Consider the following 22,734-nt stretch of genomic DNA (forward strand, 5'->3'; position numbering starts at 1 on the left):
TTGGCCCCGCCCGGACGCGGCAGTCGTTTTGTTTTGACGGAACGGCCCCGGGCGGACGCGAGGCGAGGCCCCGCCCGTTCCGGTCAGCGACAGCTCCGCGGCCCCGCCCGCCACCTTATGACGCCGGACTCGGCACCGGGTGAGGGCGCAGTTCGCGGGTTTGCCGATCTTCCTTCGCCCCCGTTGTGTCGTCGCTTTGTCGCTCCGTTACGCGGTTCGACGAAGGAAAACGAGAACGAACATACGTCGACTTTTCCCCGTGCGGAGCGACCGTCGCGGCTTTGCCGTCAAAGGCGGCCCCGGGTTCCCACGCGTCCCGGAAAAAAAAAAGAATAACGACGTCGTGGGAAACACGGAGGGAAATAATGTCAATGTTAATGTCAATATTAGTCACTGCTGCAAACTGGGGTCCTTTTAAAAAAAAAAAAATCAAAATAAAAAAAATATCTTTCATAGACATAACGTCACTGTCTTCCCAACCTAAACGGTTGAATGTTAAGCGTTCTATGAAGGTCCTTGTAATAAGCGTTAGTTAATAGTTGATAAGGCCCTAAAAAGTCCTTATAAGATGCTTATTAACATGATGTGTCAATAGCACTATATAAGTGTTAATAATAGCATCATAAACATGTTTATTGTTAGATTATAAGACATTAAGCACTTGTAAGAAACTTGTTAACATTTTGTGAACTGCTTAAGAACGTCAATAAAAGCCTTATGAGTTTTATTATCATTGTTTATAATAGCATTCCAAACACATTTATTGAGTTTAACTTACTTACCTATTATGTCATTGTTACACCTTTACTAAGCTTTTTTTGTGGCTTTATCGAGGTTAATACATACTTTATTTTGCATTCATTAGCAGTTATGTATGCACTTTTTAACAGTTAACATTTAATAACACTTAATATTACTCATAGGTGCTAACGTATGATGTGATAAACTAATAAGTCAGTGGCAGTTCATAATCCTAGCAAACTTGACTAACTTTGAATCGTACATTTAGGTGTAAAGTTCAGTCTAGATTGGTCAGTTGGCAAAATTTTAAAGTTGTGACATTTAAGGGTTATGCCCTTAAACTGAAATCCAGAGGTGGGTAGAGGAGCCAAAAACTGTACTCAAGTAAAAGTATTGTTACTTTAAAATATTAAAGACTCAAGTAGAAGTACTAGTGAAAAGACTACTCAACTACTGATTTACATCATACGATCTGATTTATTGTTGAAATAAGTAGAGTAAGTTGAGCGTAAATATCCAGATGTCCAAAATATAACATTTTAAATGCTTGTCCAATATAAATAAACAAAATATAAAATAGCCATGTCAAGGTGTGTCAAGAGACTACACTAAACTCAATGATGAACATTTTTATTTGAATGTGACATTTGCTTTATTTTATATTGATCACTTTGCAGGGTGAATATCCATGATACAACAGTTATATTTTGAGTTACTTAAAAAATAATGTTTGTGGCCACAAATATATATGCACTGACCTTCCTGATTTTTATTTTTATTATTATTTATTATATATTTTTTTAATGAGGCAGGTCCCAGATACTTTTGCTGGCCCTTTTTTTTTAATTACTTAGCCTCATTTTTATTTTTTAGAGTAAGAGACGGTAGAGAAAGTAAGAGAAAAGAGAGAGCTGAGGTGAGAGTTGCCCAAACCGTCATGTAACTTGGTTATACTAATAAAGTAAGGTGCTGTACATCTGCAGGTGTGTTTGCATTATTCTATGATCAATTTGTCCTAATTTCTAAGCATGTAAGAGATGATTTCATAGATGCGTATTTTAAATTCAGACTTCCACAGACAGGAACATTGTGGTGTATGGCGCGACCCCTGTCTGTCGTACAAGCTGGATCATCGCTGTAAATGTCCTGGAAATGTCCTGGAGAATGATCTCTAGAAAAGAGTGGAAACCCTGCCGCCACAGAGGAGCATCCAATGTCTGCCTGACGGCAGCGTCGCCCTCCCCAGCATTTTCGGGACTTTGTCATGGACACATGGGTTACTGGGGACTTAGAGCTAACCACCGAGCTGGGGCAGTGTAGCGTGCTGGGGTGGGTGGTCCAGAAGCCTCCCGGCATTCCCTGGGGGGATGATGGGTTTATGGACACAGGTGTGGTTCAGTTGTGTTCGAAATAAGTCAGACTTTACTCTGTGTTTACTGTGTGTTATTTGATTATTACTTTGGTGTGTTGTTATTCTAACTCAGCGATTATGAGTGAATGTAGTTGCACTGTTAGTCTGAAGGTCTGTGTAATTAATGTCCCTAATGTCTAGCACTGTCATTTATATCAGTCATCATCTTTCACATTTGGTATATATGAGGATTCAAAACAACAAGTCTAACTGTAACCTTCCCCAAACGCTTCCTTGCTTCCCATTGAATTCCCATTGAATTAATGCTTTGAATTTCGGTTTACTTGTCAAAGTTACTAAACATGAATGAGGCCACCCATAATAAACAACTGAGAGAATACAAAAATGACATAAATGGATACATAAATTGACCAAACCTTGTTCTACTATGTTATTACTACTGGTCTTACAGTGAATTGGTATAAAGTATAGTAGATATACGATCACTCATTCTTTTGAACTTCTTACGGTCAGCCTCAGTAGGGAACAGTACGGTCAGTAGGTATATTTACTTGACAGAGGCGGATATATTTCAGGGAAAAACAACGCAGATAAAGAAGTTCCAATAGCTTGGCATGAACCATCAAAAATGTGACAATGTAATTTTTTTTTTATTATAAAAATACTGAGAAATAAACTATTTGATCTAGTTGTACATACTGTACAATAAATACAAATGATTCCTATTAATGCTGGAATTTACTCTCAAAAGGAAACCATCCTGATGTTGATTGAGGTACGTAATGAGCATATTTTTAAATTTGGCCAAACTGACAAAGTAATTCATAGCATACATCCAAGCTTTAGCATGTCAGCAATGGCATTCCCAGCCCAATCAGCAGCCCCCTTATACGTCTCATTTATTTTTTCTTCCTTTTTAAATCAAGTCTATGTAGGAGTGGGATGTTGTGGAGAACCACATTTCCTGAAGGGTGAATCAACACTGATTTAAACAATATTTCCTTATCCTAATGGGAAATGACTGCTGTTGATTGTGCTTTAGCGAATGCAAAACCGACATTGTCCTGCTTTATTGATGCATTTTCAAGTTCATCCACTTTTCTTATAACCCCTCAACGACGACATGAGTAATCACCAATCAAAACCGGTCCTCATTACCGAGTTGATTAATCCTGATGTCTGCAATATCTCATATAGTAATAATTCATCCTGATGAAGATGTTTCACACTCGTCAATCATTTTACTTTATAGTATAAATTGTAATGAATGGATTGTATTTATATTCCAAGATGGATGCTATTCTTCAATTACAGACATTCCAAAATACATTTATTTTTGATTTTAGACTAACATGATATTTATTATCATATTGTTCCATTTTGACAGTTCACACAATTCAACGTTTGTTCATTGTGAGTCATTGATAACACCTTTTCAGGTCATTTTTGGTTGGACTGTTCTTCATTAGTTTCATGTCTTGGATTTTTGCATTTTATTATTGAGCATATTTGCCTGTCGTGGAATATCATCTTATATTCCCCGAATTTTTGTTATGCCTGGATCTATTTTTGCCTCATAAGTAACAGACGATCAAAGAGACATTAAAGAAAGATATTTTTTCATCAGGCACTCCTCACAGGAATAAATCCTTTTGAGTTAGAAGCAGCGGTTAGAGTTGCTATCCATCGCTGGACATGCATATGTTAAACACACACACACACACACACACACACACACACACACACACACACACACAGAGAGAGAGAGAGAGAGAGAGAGAGAGAGAGAGAGAGAGAGAGAGAGCGAGAGAGAGAGAGAGAGAGAGAGAGAGAGAGATCGTGATAGATGAATTTCTCCACTAGATGTCACTGTACCGAGCCTAAATTAGACTCAAGTATAGAATAGGATTGAATGGAATTAAACGAGATGGAATTTAATTTGGAATATATATATATATATTTTTCCAAATGGTACTTCAAATTGTGTTCTAAGCGCAGCACTTAAACTTAGCTGTTCCTTGTCATTTAGCAACCTAACACACGGTTAAAAACCTCAAATGGATTTGAGGGGTGTCTAGGACGATCCTTTATCCAATAATGTTGCAAAGACTCCACTGCTCCTAGGTTTGAATGTCTGCAGGGTGCAGTGTGTATAATATACGAAACTGACTGAGCAGAAATGGAATAAAATACTCATATGTATGTTTTAATAGGTGTATAATGCCCTGCAAATAAGAATTGTGTTTTCATTACGTTAAAATGATGTATGTAGATGTGGATGTTTATCTACATAGGGAGCGGGTACGCTTCACGGAGGCCACCAAGCAATGCATTTATTATTCCAATTCTCGTCAATGCTCTTTGATCACATTTTCTATCACATTCGATTTGATTCGATTCACATGGCAATGTTTTAGTTGTTAGACAGACAAAAAGACAAATGGACAGATAGATAGATAGATAGATAGATAGATAGATAGATAGATAGATAGATAGACAGATAGATAGATAGATAGATAGATAGATAGATAGATAGATAGATAGATAGATAGATAGACAGATAGATAGATAGATAGATAGATAGATAGATAGATAGATAGATAGATAGATAGATAGAATGATAGATAGATAGATAGATAGATAGATAGATAGATAGATAGATAGATAGATAGATAGATAGATAGATAGATAGATAGACAGACAGATAGATAGATAGACAGATAGATAGATAGATAGATAGATAGATAGATAGATAGATAGATAGATAGATAGATAGATAGATAGATAGATAGATAGATAGATAGATAGATAGATAGATAGATAGATAGATAGACAGATAGATAGATAGATAGATAGATAGATAGATAGACAGATAGATAGATAGATAGATAGATAGATAGATAGACAGATAGATAGACAGATAGATAGATAGATAGATAGATAGATAGACAGATAGATAGATAGATAGATAGATAGATAGATAGATAGATAGATAGATAGATAGATAGACAGATAGATAGATAGATAGATAGACAGATAGATAGACAGATAGATAGATAGATAGATAGATAGATAGATAGATAGATAGATAGATAGATAGATAGACAGATAGATAGATAGATAGATAGATAGATAGATAGATAGATAGATAGATAGATAGATAGACAGATAGATAGATAGAATGATAGACAGATAGAGAGATAGATAGATAGATAGATAGAAAACCAGACCGTCACTAATTCCCTTATTTGAGCCGAAACTTGTTAGAATGTGAATCATACGCTCACCCCCTAATCAAAATTACAACCTGACATGACGACACATCAGCTGCTGGTGTGGTTTAAGCTGCCACGCCTGTCTGGGGTGGAGGTAATTGGGCCTGGGATCAGGGTGGCTGTACGCCTGTTGCTCGCCAGAGCAATCGACGATAAATCGACGGTAAATCACCCGTCCCCACACACACACACACACAGGGAGAGCCTCTGTCGTGACATCATGTCCATCTGCTCCCGGCTCGTTCCGTCTTGCCCACTCTCTACAATAAACGGGTGTGTTTACAACACCCCGGCGCTGCGTCTCTGTGTGTGGCGGGAGGATCTGCCACACCATTCTATTCTAATCTATTCTATTCTACCACTCTTCTCTTCTATTGAAGTATTTCCTAGTGTGTTTTATTATATTCCCTTCTGCTTCCCTCCCCTTCTCTAACTGCTTTATTCCACTCTATATGGTGTTCACTTCTTTTCTCTAATCCCCTCTATTATATTCTTTATTATTTATTTTATTTATTTATTCCTTCTCTTCTCTTCCACCCATCCCATTCCATTCCATTCTGCTCCTCTATTCTACTTTACTCCATTCAACTTATTTTCTTTTCACTATTCTCTTCCACCCGATCCTTCCGTAATTTATTCCATTCCACTGTTCTTCTCTTCCACCGTCGTCTTTTCTCCCCTGTTCTAATCCACCCCACCCTCCACCCTCCACCCTCCTCCTCCTCCTCCTCCTCCTCCCTGGAAGTCGGGCCCTGGTTTTGAGGGGAATGCCCCTTTAATCCCAACACGAACGGCCGCGCGGGGAGCGCGGAGCCGGAGGACGCGGTCACGGGGGCACCGGGGGTGTGACGTCACACCCCCCCCCCACACACACACCGGGCGGCCAGCGGGCAGCGGCAGCCGAGGGGAGGATTCCTGAATAGCTCAGCTCTTAATGTATTCGGGCCGAGCGGGTGTAGAGGCGCTCCGTTTTGTCCTCCTCCTCCTCCTCCTCCTGCTCCTCCTGCCGCCGCCGCCGCTCCTCCATTCTTCTACGGTTTCACCGGCGGGTTGTTTTCACGCGGTAATCCTCCTGTGTTTGTTTGTTTGGTTTTTTTTTTTTGTGGTTTTTTTTTGTTTTTTGTTTTGTTTTTGGCGGGGGGGGGGACACTTTCTCTTTCTGTCTCGGCGCCGCTGCAACTTTTCACTGGGTGAGTCGTGTTTGGAAAGTTGTTCTGGGGGGGCGGGAGGGAGCGGGAGGAAACGCCGCCGCTCTCGTTCGTTCGCCCCTAAATCAACCAGAAGCGAACTTTAACTTTTTTTTTTTTTTTTTTTTTGTCGCCGACCGACAAAACGAAACGTACGCTACGCGACGGGTTCGCTCCGGTTTGACCGGTCGCCTCGCTCGGCGGTGGCGGCTTCGCGTCGCGCGACGGGGAAGCGAACCACCCCACGGATTCGCCCCTCGCGTCGGACGCTTCTACGCGAGGGGCGAACGGGGCGCACGCTCTCTCACTGTCTTTTACACCGGCGGCGACATCATACTGGTCATGGCTCTATGCGTGAACACTCGTGATATCACACTAGTATTGATCACATGCAGTGGGGTCGTAGTGCTATTGATCACAAACTGTTTCTATGCAGTGGGATCATAATGCTATTGATCACAAACTGTTTCTATGCAGTGGGATCATAATGCTATTGATCACAAACTGTTTCTATGCAGTGGGATCATAATGTTATTGATCACATACTGTGTCCATGCAGTGGGATCATAATGTTATTGATCACAAACTGTTTCTATGCAGTGGGATCATAATGCTATTGATCACAAACTGTTTCTATGCAGTGGGATCATAATGCTATTGATCACATACTGTGTCCATGCAGTGGGATCATAATGTTATTGATCACATACTGTGTCCATGCAGTGGGATCATAGTGCTATCGATCACAAACTGTTTCTATGCAGTGGGATCATAGTTCTATTAACTACTTAATGTGTCCATGCGTGTGCAGTGGCCTATGTGTGATATCACACTAGTGTTGAGCCCATTGGTCAGGTTATTATTATTATTATTATTATTATTATTATTATTATTATTACTACTACTACTACTACTACTACTACTACTACGAGGTAAACACAATTATTATGTTGTCACCCACAATCACAAAGTGGTGTTTCAGTCCGCATATTTAACAGAAGTCTATAGCTGGTGAAATCCTGCGTCGGGAGAGTGTATCCACGCTACCGCTTGCTGCCGTTTAAACCCTTTGGATCGCTTCATTTGGCACTCCAAATGTATCCCAAAGGATACTGTACGTCTTCAGGTGGTTTCAGAGGAGGCGGCACCGCTTCATTTAGCGGGGCAACTTTTCAATCACTCAAGATTTTTGTTTATCGGAGTTGAAACTCCGAAGGATCAACCTAAGCAGCCTAAAATCAAAATCAGGTGTGTTGAAATGTACTTTGCATCTGCGTAGCCTCTGCAAAGGCGCTGGCGCACTTTTATCGGAGGGCAAAGCCGGTTTGGCCCGAGGATTTGAGGGGGTTGGAAAGGTTAGCCGTCGGGAGATTATTCGATTTGCAACGGTCAGGATGAACACGGATAACTTTGCCTTCCGTGTAGTGGTGATATTGGCAGCCGGAGAAGACTTTCTGTTGCTTTAGCCCAAAGGTCCTTAGAAGGAACTATTCAACTCCATCTAGATTACTATCAACAACAAGGACTGGACTCTGTTAACTGCTCCTTACTCATTTCTACCCAGACTATTCATTGTTTTGTGGTTCAACTACCTTATTGTGAAGATCTAAATCAAAGTTGTTCTAATGCTCGTGTCTACATTTTTTTTTAAATCATACTTGGAGCACGTCAAGCAGCAATTCCTTAGAAATCTGGATTATTCACAGGTATTAACTGACGTGAGGTATGAAGGGAATCCTGTATTGCAAACTGGGGTTTTCCCCTCCCTTTTTTTACTTCATTGTGACTGTTTACCCAGAGCCCGTGTAATTGAAGGCAACGAATGAAAAGATGATGATCCCTAACTTGTTTAACCCTTTAGACGCGGCGCTGCACCCGAGTGCGGTGAGAACACCACCCGAGGAGACGACTTAACCTTTTTTATCTTATTGAATTCACAGCCGTTACCTGGCGATTGGCAGAAAGACTGCATGGACCGGATCGAACATGAAGAGCCTCAAAGCCAAATTTAGGAAAAGTGATGTAAGTAACCTTTGCTCTGTTGATTCATTTCTATGCGCTATGCGAAAGGTGTGGAATTCCGGGACTTCCAAAAACGTCTACATTTAGGACAAACATATACGCTGGGGCTGAATATTTGATTCAAATACAAAGGGGCATGATTCAATTCAATATCAATATATTGATGTTTTATACATAATGATATTTGCCGCCAACTTTGCAGTTATACCGTCTGACGTGCCATAAAACATTTTCAGTTTGATGCAGAAATAGTATATAATTTGCGGCTTTGGTGGTATTTAATTTGAGTGGAAAATGGATGTATATCTTCCAAACAAAGTATTGATATTACAGATGTGAAATCGATTCAGAAATTGAAACAATACAATACAATAGAATTGAATTGTATCAGAGTTTTTTTTTTTTTGTTTTTGTTTTTTTTGGCCCTTAGTCATACTGTGTACACATAGTCAGTCCGAAGAAGACAGACATATTTGTGAATGGCACCCGCTCGTACGCGCGCACAGACGCTCTCGTCGTTCTTGTTGAGTCATTTCAGTAGAGTTACTGACTCCGGATCAGAGGGAATGTTGTGTTTTAACGTTGAATGGTTGAACCGTTCCTTCTTCGGGGGGAGTCTGGCTCTCGGCTGTTCCAGACAAGTACACGATCTACTGTCTATGAATCAGAGCTTCAGGATTGGAGGTTTTCCATATTGGGATAGTCAGTCAGGCAGTCATTCACTCACCGTGGTGAGATTCCCTCACAGGAAGTGAGGCGCCTGCACGGTGTATGACTCATCAGTCGTCACGGTGACCATGATGAGACAGGAGCCGCTGCCAGACAGGAAGAGTCTGCCGGGACAGCGGCCCAATCGGGACTGTTTCTCGGGATGAAGAGGGTTTCGGAGGCGGAGTGTGTGGTGAACAGTAGGGAATGCCGGCTTAATGAGACGGGCTTGAGAAATGTTTTTGAGGCAAAGATTACATGGTGGAGAGGGCACTGCTTAAATGTCACAGACTGTTTACTTCATGACTGATTTAGACGGATTGCACCCTGGGGGGGAAAAATGAACTGGAGCACTTCAGCTTTACTCGACTTGGTGTGTGTGTGTGTGTGTGTGTGTGTGTGTGTGTGTGTGTGTGTGTGTGTGTGTGTGCGTGTGCGTGTGTGTGAGGTGAAGTGAAGTGAAGGGAACCGAGGCCTCTTAAAGTCCTGCTTCTCTATACATCTCATTCACCAAATTTAAAATCGACCTCTAAGACTTCTGATTTCTAAAATGAAATAAGGATGCGAGAAAGAATTGATCTGAGATCCCAGTAAGATAACATTTTCATTGTTAGGAAACTCATCTGATTTGTTTCTCCCCCATCTCTGCTGCCTCCGCCCCCACAATGGTCTAAAGCACATTTTTGTTATTCCAATCCGACTCTGTGTAGGAGTGTGCAGAGCTACAGCATAGCCCGTTATGACCAGGAGGATAAAAGTGTCGAAAATGACCTCCGTCTCACTGATCTAAAGCTTTGTCTGGCAGATGCCGATGCTTCTTTAGAAACTACGGTACTGTTGCTTTTGGGTCCAAAGTTGGACAAGTTCCTGGTGGAGTTATAGCTGTAACAGATGAGAGAGGATGGCTGCGCAAAACTGATGCTCTCGAAATAAAATGCTTTTTTATGAGTTGGCCTATCGTGGGTGTTCTGAGAGCGGAACAGTCGGGAGAAGTGAATGAATGTTGCTTAGAAACAGGACTTCTGCCTTTTTGAAGCCATGCATGCCTTCGGAGGCCTCACGCCCACGCATTTTTTTCACATTTTGATAAATGAAAGACATTATTATTTTGTGAATATAGTATGTTGCATAAGTATTGAATTTGAATTTGTTTGCTTTGACACAGTAAAACAAATGAATTTGGCACGGTGGCTCAGGGCTCAGCGCTGTCCTGGGTTCGAACCCCCGGCCATCCCAGCCCTCTCTGGGTGAGGGTTGGGGTTAGGGTTAGGGTTAGAGTGCATGTCTTTGTGTGGGTTTCCTCCGGGTGCTCCAGTTTCCCCCCTGCCATCACCGTATGTATATATGTTCGGGGTTAATACTCCTGTCGGTGCCCCTGATCAAGGCGCCGGCAAAAGAGCCGGAGCTGGGCCCCGGGCGCTGCGCTGTGGCTGCTCGCTGCTCCTAGGTATAAGGATGGGTCAAATGCGGACAAATTTCCAGATGGCAAATTTCGTCGTATCCCGCTTGTGCAATGACGATAAAGAGATATTCAATTCTGATTTCAGCTTTCCTCTGGCACGCCGCTCTATTAAAACCCTGTATAGCACAGCTGCAACATTTCATGGTTTTCTTGTCGTGGTCATCTGAGAATAAAGTGTTACAAAAACAGGGTTTAGACATAAAATGGATTCTTTATTTGCAAAAGGTACTTTTGGCCAATATTCTTTCCACAAGTTGACATCATTCTGGCCTGACTGTATGTGTGTCACGGCGTGCATTGATTATGGATAAATCTACAGCTAGTGTAACTGCGAAAGGCACACTCATGGAAAATAATATCGTAGCCTGCCCTCGCCGTGTCATGTCGTGTGCTCTCTGACATGTTTAATGGATGCTTTGGGTCGTGTTTTTGCAAGCATAGCAATTATCTCTACCCGAAATCGAAATCAGCGTGGCACGCTGCCAATTTCAGGTTGTCAGGAATGGGGCGTGCACGAAAAATACTCACTGAAATGGCCAAGCATGACGGCGGCCAGATTTATCCTTTAACTGTGTAGAGAACATAGTGACAAATTACCAAAGCTATATTTATATTTCGGCCGACATGTCCAGAAAAACGTCTCGTCCCGGAGGCTAACAATGTGATGGCAAACACACTGACGTTTGAGATCTGCTTGGTTGTGGATTATGTGTCTTGGTTCGGAGTCAGTAAGCCATGCCATTTCTCTTTTTTTGAAGAATCTGTAATGAAGAGAAATTGAAAGAAAATAACTTCTGGATTCTATTTTAAGTTATGTGTGTTTGCGATAGATTACAGCGGAATGCGCCGCCCCCCCCCCCATCTGCCTAAAACCAACCATTAATTCTTTAGGAACTGAAGGAGAAGAATGCCTGTATAAATATCTTTTTTTTTTTTGTTTTTACGAAGTCCTGGCAGTTGCCATATCACCGTTTGTAATAACATTTTAGTCGAGGTTCAGGGGTATTAAGCGGTGTCAAATCTCCGCTAAATGTTTCGCACTCAGGATACTCCTCCAGCCCAGGGAGCGTGAGAACATGAGGCCCGTTGGGTAGAATTGAAACGTTTTTTATTTTTATTTTATTTTTATTATTTTTTTTTTACTGAGTTTATATTCTAAGTAAAGCATCAATTCATAAATGTAGTGTACTCGTGACGTTAGTGAGAACAAAGCTGAAATTGTTGAGTTTTCCCATGTCCAGTATCCATGCACATAAATGGACCTATGAATGATTAAGATACGCTCCGATGAATAAAGTCATTTATCATCGGAACAACTGACTGTGTCATAACCTTTATCATTAATCATTTAAGAGGTTGTTGTAATGTTGGGCAATGTCGCGTCCGACTTCAATGGCGACCTTTACACCCGGTGACATTTGGTTTCACTTCTATTATCAGCCGTGTTGGATTTAGACCCAACGGCAGCGCTCACGCGTCTCCTGGATCCACTTGTGAATCCCTCGCCATCCCATAATGTTTACTCAGAGATAAGACAGCAAGTCCGAGGGAGGTCTCGACAGAGTTCGCCCCCAAAAGGAGAACAGAAATGCAAAATGCGGCTTCCAGCTCTGGCGGCGTTCAGGCCGAACAAGACAAAGTCGTTGAGCCCAACTAATTCTACAGAACTTGCGTCCGGAGGTTGAACGTGATGTCAATCCCGCGCAGGGTTTCAGTGCGAAAACGTAAAATGATCCGAGCTTACGGGGCTCGGGGGAGTGCCGGTTCTGCTTTATCAGATGCCCGGGAGCAGGTGTCAGCGGGGGGGGGGGGCTGGGTTACGCGAGGTCGCGGCGAAATCGGAGGAATTCTGCGCGTCTGTCGGAGATTCTGTTTGTCTACGTCCGCCTGGAAGTGTCCCGGGAGCACGTCGCCGGCGTTCCGGGCGACGTTTATGGAATGCTTAAGACTCGGCCTGTTCTGGCCCGGTCTGCTGGCGGGAAGGGGGGCGGAGAAATGTTTAAGAAACAAGCGATGTTTGCTGGTTTCTGGGAATGGGTTTGGCCGGCGGCCACGGAAAGTCTTATTTGGACACACACACACACACACACACACACACACACACACACACACACACACACACACACACACTTCCAGATACGGCCCGCACCTTCTGTTGCCAATCAAGCGATGTTCTTGGAGTCTGAACCGTGGCGCAGAACCCTCTCAGAGAAAGGTTATGCTTGGCGCCCGCGCGAGTCATGTAATTGAGGTGATACTCACTTCCCCCCCCCCCCCCCCCCCCCTTTTCGGTTGAAACTTAATTTGTATGTGTTTTCGGAGGGTGGTGTTGAATTTCACGTTAATCCAACCGTGAAAAAAATTCTCCCACAGTAACAGACGGGTGGGAGGGGGGGGGGGACTTCGGCTCCGAAAGCGCTTTGATTAAATAAGAACCGTCAAATTGAGAAAAAGAATTCACCAAATCTCAGCTGAGGGCTCTGCTGACTTCACGTTTGGTGGATGTGTGAAGTGCGAGGCTTCGTCAACATGTCTTTTATATCTGACGCCAGCACGGCGCCGCGGAGGGACATCCGGCACATCTGACCGAGGTCCACACATTCTAATGTCCCCTTAATTGCATCGGTGTGCGAAAGGAGAAGGTTCGATCTCCCGGATGCAAATGCGGCGAGATTGTTGATTGTTGTGATTATAATACGATGCGTCGTGCAGCGCGAGTGGGTCTAAGAACCTCTGCGAGGGGGAACTTTGTTGGCTGTTGGCTGCGTGCGCTGCCGTGTTGGTGTGATGTCAGGTCTGTTATCGTGGGGGGGGGGAAAACTGAGGGGTGGATGGAGAAACACAGCTTTATTAGAATATCAATTAACCAAGAATGACACACACACGCACACAGGCACACACACACGCACCCTGACACACTTTCATCCGAGCGCGCTATCTGTGTACTCCATTGTTTACAGGAGTCGTAGTATTGCCCCTCACCCAGCCTTCCACATGGTTACCCTACTTTCCCCGGCATCCCAGCTGCTGGATTAAACTGGATTACCCAAGCTCTTTGTGCACACGCACAAAAGTGCGTGCAAACGCACACAAGGATGCAGGTTATCAAACGCACGTGCACGGGAAAATATCGCATAGACTTGAGTAGCAAAAACACACACACACACACACACTCACGCTATATCCCCTTCCCCCCTATAAAATTGTCTCGTAAAACGGTGTGTCGCTGATGTGTGGATTACGCCGTCTCCTGTTTCTGTCCTAACACAGCTGTTTTTTTCGTGGTTTACATTCAGCCGCTCTCCGTCACGCAGCGGACCGGACGGTACATGACTGTTTACTGCATTTCTGACACATCCAGCGTGTATGGAGCCGTGGTGTTTTACATTCCGTATAATTGGTGAGCCCTAATTGGTAGACCCAGCACAATGTGGTATTTTCCATTCCCGCTTCTATAAATAGGGACGAGATGGAGAGTTTTCATCCCAGAGTCGGAGACCTTCTCCACTCAAGTTGCCATATAATTTAAGGTAGTCGTTGGATTGCTCGTTAAATAAAATGTTAAAAAAAAAAACCGAGTGTGTGTATACCAAATATGCCAGGTAAATTGTACATTTATGAGGATGGTTTCAGAGTGGAAACTCCTTAAACGAAGTGGGTATCTTTATTAACCAAAACACAGCCGGAATTGTCTTTAGTGGGCTCTGTTTGACTTGGCCCTCCTTAGCTTGGTTTGGCATGGAATGGTTTGGTCTGGCTTGGTGTAGTAAAAGGGTATTAATCCTGAGAGTGACAGTAAACCCTCAGAGCTTCAATCCGGGAGTCTGGAGGAAGTGTGTGTGTGTGTGTGTGTGTGTGTGTGTGTGTGTGTGTGTGTGTGTGTGTGTGTGTGTGTGTGTGTGTGTGTGTGTGTGTGTGTGTGTGTGTGTGTGTGTGTGTGTGTGTGTGTGTGCTTCATGAGATAGCCGTTATTAAAGAAATGGTAAAAGGTATGATCAGTAATCCGCTGCGATTTCAAGCTCTCAAAACAGGCAGCCTGGGTCAGATTCTCTGTTTGGGGGAAAATGTCCCTCCACCCAGGAGGACTCAATTTCACCTCAATTTAAATTAAGGATGTAATATTTTATTTGTTAGAAAAATAAAGAAGAAAAAAACATTTTACTTTTAAATGAATGATATTGAATTAAATTCAAGTACGCTTATTGATAAAGACTCAATGCAAAATATTTGCTAGCAACAGGAATAAATCAGTTTTAAAGGAGGATTCAATAATAAAATTGCTGACGGGATTAGTATCTGATGTGTTTTTTTTTTTTTTTTCCTTTTCATGCTGTGACCGACATCTGTGGTGGTCACTGTGTCAGCTGGATGGCCTGGTTGTCGGTTGGTGCAAACCTTAGTTCGGAAATTAGACACTAGATGATTATATGATTATGTTCAAATATTTTCCACAACTGTTGTTTTGCGTTGCCCAGTGTGGTTCTGTTCCCGCTGGTTCCGCTGCTCGGTCGGATGGTAATTGTCGGTACTTTTCTCAAAGCGCTGGACCCCAAAAAAAAACAAAACGATATTTCAAAGTGTCTTTTATGTCTGAATTTGTTTCCTCGTTCAAAGGAATGTGAGGAAAGACAAAAGGAACGGTTGAGGTCCTGTTTAGACACGGATCCAATTAAAGCAGGAAGTGTCCTGACAGTACAGTATGCCTTATCTTCTGTTTACACACACTGTAAACACAGGGATGGAAAAGCCCACCGCTCAGCAGATACGAGCCGGACTGAGGATATAGGAAGGTTGGTTTCTGATCTGTCGCTGTGTGCTGATGTGAATGTGTGTGTCCAGCTCTATTTGCACGTCGGCAGGTGCCCGGCTGCCTCTGTATATGTGTATGTTTGTTTTAAAATGCTCCTGCCTGTCGGTGTGCTGGTCTTCTTGGGACTGCGACACATTCAGCAGAGGCAAAAGCCGGTCACAGTAGAAGAGAATAACGGGGTTAGTTTAGTAGATTAGTTTAAACGTGGGGTCCGGGGACCCTTCCGGGGGTCCTTCAAGGGGTTCCACAGGGTCTCCAGCAAAATGATGAATAGAAAAACTTCAGCATTATTTCATTTAAAAGATGTTATGGGTATGAAATATATGTTGCGAATATCTCGCTGCATCGTATTAACTAACGGTAACTGGCGATAAACAAATCAGTCTGAATCTTGCTTTGAGGTGGAGGTTTCTGACTTGCTTAGTAATCGTCAAAAGGCTGTTTCTCTGTTGTTGTGAGTGTGTGAGTGTGTGAGTGTGTGCATGCGTGCGTGCAAAGAATCCAATTTTTTTCAAATTTCCCCAAAAAACCGGAGCATCCCTTTAAAACCCCTTTCATATCCGAAGAATCATGGAAATCGGATATGGCAGGATTGCTTAGATAACCTGCCTCTCTGTAGACCAGATTCAGAGCTAGATGAAGCAATGTTGCTGCACAAGACTGATCCCCAATGAAGACGAGGGCAGTGGGCAGGAGACAGGGGGAGGGGGAGAGAGGGAAGGGAAAGGGGGAAGGGGGAAGGGGGAGAGCGAGAACCAGAGCAGAGCCAGGGTGCTTGTACCGCAGGGAAGGGGAGAGACGGGAGCGAGGAGGAGGGAGGTGGAGTGTGAACGATGAAGAGAGATAAGAAGGGGGTAACGGAGGGGAAATAAAGAGGGAGTGGCAGTTGATAAGGGTTAGACGGAAGAGAGTGAAACCAAACGGAAGAATGTCAGGACGAGAAAAGTTATTCAAACTGGGCGGCCCGTCGGCGCCCAAACGACTGGAATAATATCCATGCAGAGAAATAAATGGATGGACGGTGGTGGTGGTGGTGTTGGTGGGGTGGATCGACTTAAAAACCGTGAGCCTTGTGTTGCTGTCGCACTTAACGTTGCATATACATATTCACACTTTACCTGGGAAGTGTTACATGCAAATATAATCCTGCTTTTGTATTTGCAAATAATTGATAATAATTAAATGGCACTTGGAGTTTGAGAGTCCACATGAGTAAGTGCACACTAATGTGAGAGTGTGTGTCTGTGTTTGTGCATTAAGTTAAACGTCTCTGTATGCATACAGGGATGGAAACTGATACACAATTTGTGTGAGCTTTAGGTAAAAAAGCAGACTGTATTTCTTTTTTTTACCTCCTGAGCGGGCCCTGCATGGCTGGGGGCTTTCCAAGTTAAGCACAATTTATTTATAGGACTGGAAAAGCTATTTGTGTCAGCAGGAAGTATTGCATGAAGGCTATTTTTTGCCAGTGTGCACTATCCTTGACTTGCACAACAAGATATACCCTCTCGAAACGGACAATAAGTGCATTTAGGCATTTGCAAGTAAGAGCCATTAAAGACATGATATTTTTTTCCAATGGAAAAAGGATTATTTTTGTTTTTCAGTTGTGATTTTACGATTTCTTTTTTTTTTTTTTAACAATCCAATCAGTTTTTAAGTAGGTTGTGGAATATCAAGGTGTATTGATAGTACTGATAACATGAAGAAATGATCAACATCCAGATGATGTTTTAATTAGAAATTCATTTAGACGCTTCTTAGAAGGAATCAATGATTGAAAACATTGAAAAAAGTTGTAGTTTTTGACTTTTGACAATGAAATAACTTGATGTATTTTAAGAGATGGGTTAATCCCAATCTCCTTTTTTTTTTTTTGATTGTACTTTTCTCATTAAGCTGTTTTAAGACAGTGTGAACTGGGCTCTCTCGCAATGCATGGCACGCAAATAAATAAATCAAATCATTCCCAGGGAAGAAAAACACCACAGATTACCAGAGCATTATGACGCATAGCATCATTGGCAAGATTATGGTCGTCGTGTGGCGAGGAGACTGAATCGTGAGTCTTTGGATTCAAGGTGGCCCAATTGCAATCCTTTTAGAGTGAACTGAGAGGGAAAAAAATAATTTGGTGCGAGTTGATCTAGGTCAAATTGAGGAATTTGAAATAAATTGAAATGAATAAATAAATTATAGCAGCACCATCTGCTATTTGTTTCGTGGTTCGGTCTCTAGCTCTAGTTGTTCACTCTCTTATTTTGGGCTACAGCTTCCAGGTCAGTGGTGTGTGTGTGTGTGTGTGTGCGTGTGTGCGCGTGTGTATGCGTGCGCGTGCGTGCATTAACATCTGTGAGTGTTTGTAGTGGTACGGCCCGTAAGCAGTTCCAGCCCCGCACCCAGCAGAGAAAGGATGTATTGTTTTGGCGACATTTGAGCATCTGCTTTGTTGAAGATAAGAGGCTTGAGGTTAACAACTGTTGCTGATCAAAGGGCTCGGATATTGTAGATGCATCGCTCCGTCTCTCTCCTACTGTTTCCTTTTCACTTTTTTGTATTATGTCCACATTTTCATCGGCTACCTTCCTTCCTGTCCCCCACCGCACTCTCAGTTTGAGATGGGACCGATCCCATCCAATACCGGTATCGGGTGCAGATACTGACATCATCCGCACATCGGATATCGGACTGACGTCGCCCATCCGCGTGCCCATCCAAATTCTGTTCCATGGTCTGCCTCCTCGACACTTCAACTCGGCAATTAATTAACCTGTGAATAAGAATTGGCAGTTGAAGCTGGGCAAACCGTCAGTAACTGAAGCAGCCATTCACGTCATCAGACCTCATGATTCCCACGTATATATAATATGCGCCGCCATAGAGCTACTGGGAGTTGTAGTTATATTGGTGCAATGGCACACTGAAACAAATCACCTGATGAGGATCAAAAACTATACAGATGCGTCCTTGGGATTGCCAGCTGAAAACCGAAACAATACTGCGTCGACGTCGCCGCCATATTGGAACGGGCAAGACTGGCCCGTACGATCTACGTGCAGTAGAAAAAAAGTAATTTTTTTTTAAATTTTATTTTATTATTGTTATTTTACAATATATTACCGTTACAATATGGCGGTGACGTTGACGTCCGATCCAAAAGTCGAGGTCCAGATCCAGATTTTGATCTTTTTATTGAATATATTTTTTAATATTCACTTTGAAAACCCACATGATGGTAAAACGTGAAGTATGTGAAGCCTACTTAACATACAGTTCAAATAAACCGCTTTGGAATACATTTAAATTGAATGGATTTTTGTGTATTTTTTGCTCTTTTAATAAGAAGAGCTTTGTGGTTTACTACAACCTCATGTAACCTTTAACACAACAACAACAACAACGAGCTCTGGAATTGGAATCGGTATCATATCGGCACACATGTAACGGATTCGGAACGGAACCGACGGGCTCGGTGCATCTCTACTCTCAATCTCTACTCTCTTTCCTTGCAAATACACAATTTCCATTTCCTACATCCTTTTTACAGGGGAAGATTTCCCAAAATGCGAATGGCGTCATTGTTTGTGTGTCTCTTCTCCCATTTTCAACTGTCATTGTTGTGACGCACGGGTCATGAATGCATCCGACGTCAGGGCAGAACAGCGGAGGTGGGCGTGAGAAGTGGGACGGCAGGCGATCCGATGTGTGTAGTCCTTGTGCTCATTCACGGTGAAAGGTCAAAAAGGAGATCAGATGCGCCCTATCATGGGTAAGATCAGGAAACTGCGAAAGCGGCAACAGTTGGCCCAAAAATATCGTCCGATTATTGATAATTGAGATATTGATCAAATATACTGAAAATTGGGGATTCTTTGTCAGGAAAGTGTTTTTCTTTGCCGAGAAAGATTTGTGGAAAACCGAGTGGCCCCTTGAATAGCTCTGCTTCGGTTCCGACCTCTGGAAACTGGTATTGGTGTAGTCTGATAGTCTCTGATCGTCTGCTCCCAGTTCATTGACAAACAACGGCTCCATTGAGGCGCCCTGGGCTCTTTTTTTCTCTTTGGAGCTTCCTTTTGTTTTGCACTAACCTGTTTATGTAATTATTCACGGTATTTAGGCCTACGTCGGTGCAATCCTTGGTATGTGCACCATCGCCGTCCGCCTTAGATGTGGAGATTCCCGCGGAGCCAAACCGGGGCGGACTGCAGCCTTGATCGGCAGCTGATCGGAGAGCGGTGCATTCTTTTGCCGTGAGATGTCGGGGTTGGGGTGGGATCATCGTCCGGCTTTAAAGAATAGCGCTTGGTTATTGCAATTATTGCACGAGGATACACGTGGAAGCAGTTTTGGCAGGAAAAGCCCGGGATTTAATTAAATGCTGAACGACGACGAGCAGCCGTTGCCAAACACCTTCCCCCTCCAGTTTGATAATTGCTGTGGTTAATATTCATTCTTTTTTGTTTTTGTTTGTCTCCTCGTAAAAATGTAACCCACATATTGATTCAACGCCGTTGAATCAATGCAGTCCCTTCAACGCTGATGAACAAGGGCACCTAAATAAACAATGTACAAATAATAGGTTTAGGGTTAGACTTTGGAGTCATTTCGCACTTCCTGTCCTAATCTTCCTCGGATTAACTCACGGAACCCCCCTCGTTTATTTAAAGTCACGCACATTATTGTTCAGCTTGCTTTGAAAGGAAGTGTCGATCAGTATTCCAACCTAAATGTTTGCCTCCTGAGACGCAACGCAAGTCGTTTTAAGTCCATCAACGCGCCGAAAGCGGCTGGAGGAGTCAGTGTTTTCCCTCCTCTGGGTTTGTTGTTTCTGCAGAAGGCAAAAGGGTCACGGGAGCGGAGAACGGGTCCTGGAGTATGTCGTTTTTTTGTTGTTTTTTTTAAGGAAAACTAGTCTCTGAACTTTTTCATTAATTTCATAAAGAAGTGGGGTTTTTTTTGTTTTGTTTTTTTAAATTTTTTTTGTAATTCTTCCCTTTGGAGGTGTTTTGATAAATCTAAATACATAACATAAGACTGTATAATAACTAAGGTGTGTTACAGTAAAGTTCTTTCAAACCAATTTTCTGAAAGAAAATTCAGTCCTGTAAGTTACGCCGAGATTAAACATAGTAGTGAATAAATATATATTTATGAGATTAATCGACTGATAGACTCTTGTAAAGATCATTGATCTCCCAATTATTGTGACTGAATGTTTCCGCACTGAAATTGTGCAAGTGCAAGTACTCCATAGTCACACAGGTCACACAGGGTCATGGTGTCGGTTTGAAATAATAACACTTAATTTGGTGCAGTGGGGATAATATGTCTTTGTTTTAATAATTACTGAGCACAATCTCTCCCTCCCTCTTGACAACCTGACGGTTAAATACATCTGTCTGTCTCCAACTCTACTAGCCCTTCATTACAGCAACAAGCTCATGGGCTCTCTCTCTCTCTCTCTCTCTCTCTCTCTCTCTCTCTCTCTCTCTCTCTATCTCCCTCTTTCCCTCTCTGTCTGTCTTTCTCTTTCTCTTTCTCTTTCTCTCTCTCTCTCTCTCTCTCTCTCGCTCCCTCCCTCTCTCTCTCTCTTTATCTCCCTCCCCCCCCTGCAGATAATAGTGTTTACAATGGGATGAGGGTGTGGACGGTAGTGTTTGTTCTCTGTCTTTAGCCTGACACTCATTAAGACGCACGGAGAGCGCCCTGATAAGACCAAGTGTTTCCTGTTTGTCCAGGCTGGAGGGAGAGCACAAGGACAAGGCCAAAAATGACAGCGAAAGGCAAGAAAGACACGAGAGGGAGAGTTGACCGATGGGTTTTTGTCTGAAGGGTCGGAGACAGACAGCTCCGCCGAGCTGTCTGGTGGTAAACGTAGAATGAGTTTTGGTCTTTCCTACTTTAGAACCTTGTAATTAGTGAATGAATGCCACAGAGAGGCCACACACACGGCGCCTTTTCATTTTTAGCCGGTTCAAAGCTGCGTCGACTAAAAACTCTTGACCGTCGCAAGCCGGCGCTGAGGCTAAGCCCGGAGTGGCCAGCGCGAGAAAACACGGCGTTCACCAAAACGCAGAGTTCTGGTGCGGTGCGGCGGGTCGAGGCGAGGATTAGATGTCGTGCATTTGTGAATATTTGCGGGGAATACCGGGGCCGGTGGAGCGTGCCGCGAATGGGTTACACATTACAGGAGACGAAGTGACCATGCTATATTGAATTATGTTGTTGATCGCTGCCGGTCACTCCACCGTCCCCCTCCACGCCTGCCGAGGTTTGAAAGCTTCAAAACGGGCGGTCAGGGTCTGGACTCTTTGTTTCGGAGGAAATGATCCCCCTCAACCCTTTTCTTTCCTGGAGCAATTAAAACACTTTTCCATGGCACTTCCTGCTGCAATTCTGTCGATATTGTGTTCACTGCCGTGTGTTATTGTCAAGCGAGCGCATATAGCATCAAAAGTTCAACATTTAACGGTCTTATTATGACTGTACTTGGTGAAAAGTGACGTGACTATCCGATCTGGCTCATCCACCCACCAAGAAATAAAACCGTTCATTCACGTTCACCTCTGTTGCCTTCAAACGAAGACATTAATCATTAGACTATGGAGTCAGTTAGCTATATAATAATCCATAATAATGTAATCCTCCACTTGAAAACCGATTTTAGTGGCCGCTACATTCACTTTCATATCCAGGTGTTGGCGAGAATCTGCTTTGTTTACCACTCGTCGCCATGGCGTGGGTTGTATGTGACATTCAATGACTATCCGCTTCAACCGTTCAGAGAAAAAGTAACGAGGAAACCAGTAAAAGAATTGGCCCGATGGACGGCCTGTTGGAATGTTACTAGAGCGTGTTTTGTTTTCTCACTCTGTGGCTGTTTCGTTACGGTCGACCAAGAAGACTGTCGGAATTTTGTGTTTCCTCTTTGCGAGCTGTTTATTTTTATTCTTATTTATTTTATTTTCTTTCGACTCTGTGGACCGCTCAGTATGAAGCTGTGGGGGTTGTGGATAACTTGTAGAAAATATTTAACCTACTGCTGTAGATGAGGCTGTTTCATCATAACAAAACAACGCATATAGAGTCTTCATACTTTCCATTTAACAACTTCAATTCTTAAATTGAATTGCATTTATATTTTGTGAGAAATAATA

At 42.9% G+C, this 22,734-nt stretch overlaps 1 protein-coding gene across 2 annotated transcripts in view; it reads left to right on the forward strand.

Moving 5' to 3' along the window:
* The first annotated feature begins 6,278 nt into the window (after nucleotides 1-6,278).
* The window catches only part of rai14 (retinoic acid induced 14), a 51,289-nt gene continuing 34,833 nt past the window's right edge, over nucleotides 6,279-22,734 (forward strand). For both annotated transcript variants that reach the window (XM_080017503.1, XM_080017504.1), the window contains exons 1-2: nucleotides 6,279-6,451; nucleotides 8,516-8,597. In XM_080017503.1, the coding sequence (XP_079873629.1) occupies nucleotides 8,562-8,597 (36 nt within the window). In that variant the 5' untranslated portion in view covers nucleotides 6,279-6,451; nucleotides 8,516-8,561. The remainder of the gene's footprint in view (nucleotides 6,452-8,515; nucleotides 8,598-22,734) is intronic.

This window comes from Zeus faber (genome assembly GCF_960531495.2).
Source record: "Zeus faber genome assembly, chromosome: 17".
Classification (NCBI taxonomy): Eukaryota; Metazoa; Chordata; class Actinopteri; order Zeiformes; family Zeidae; genus Zeus; species Zeus faber.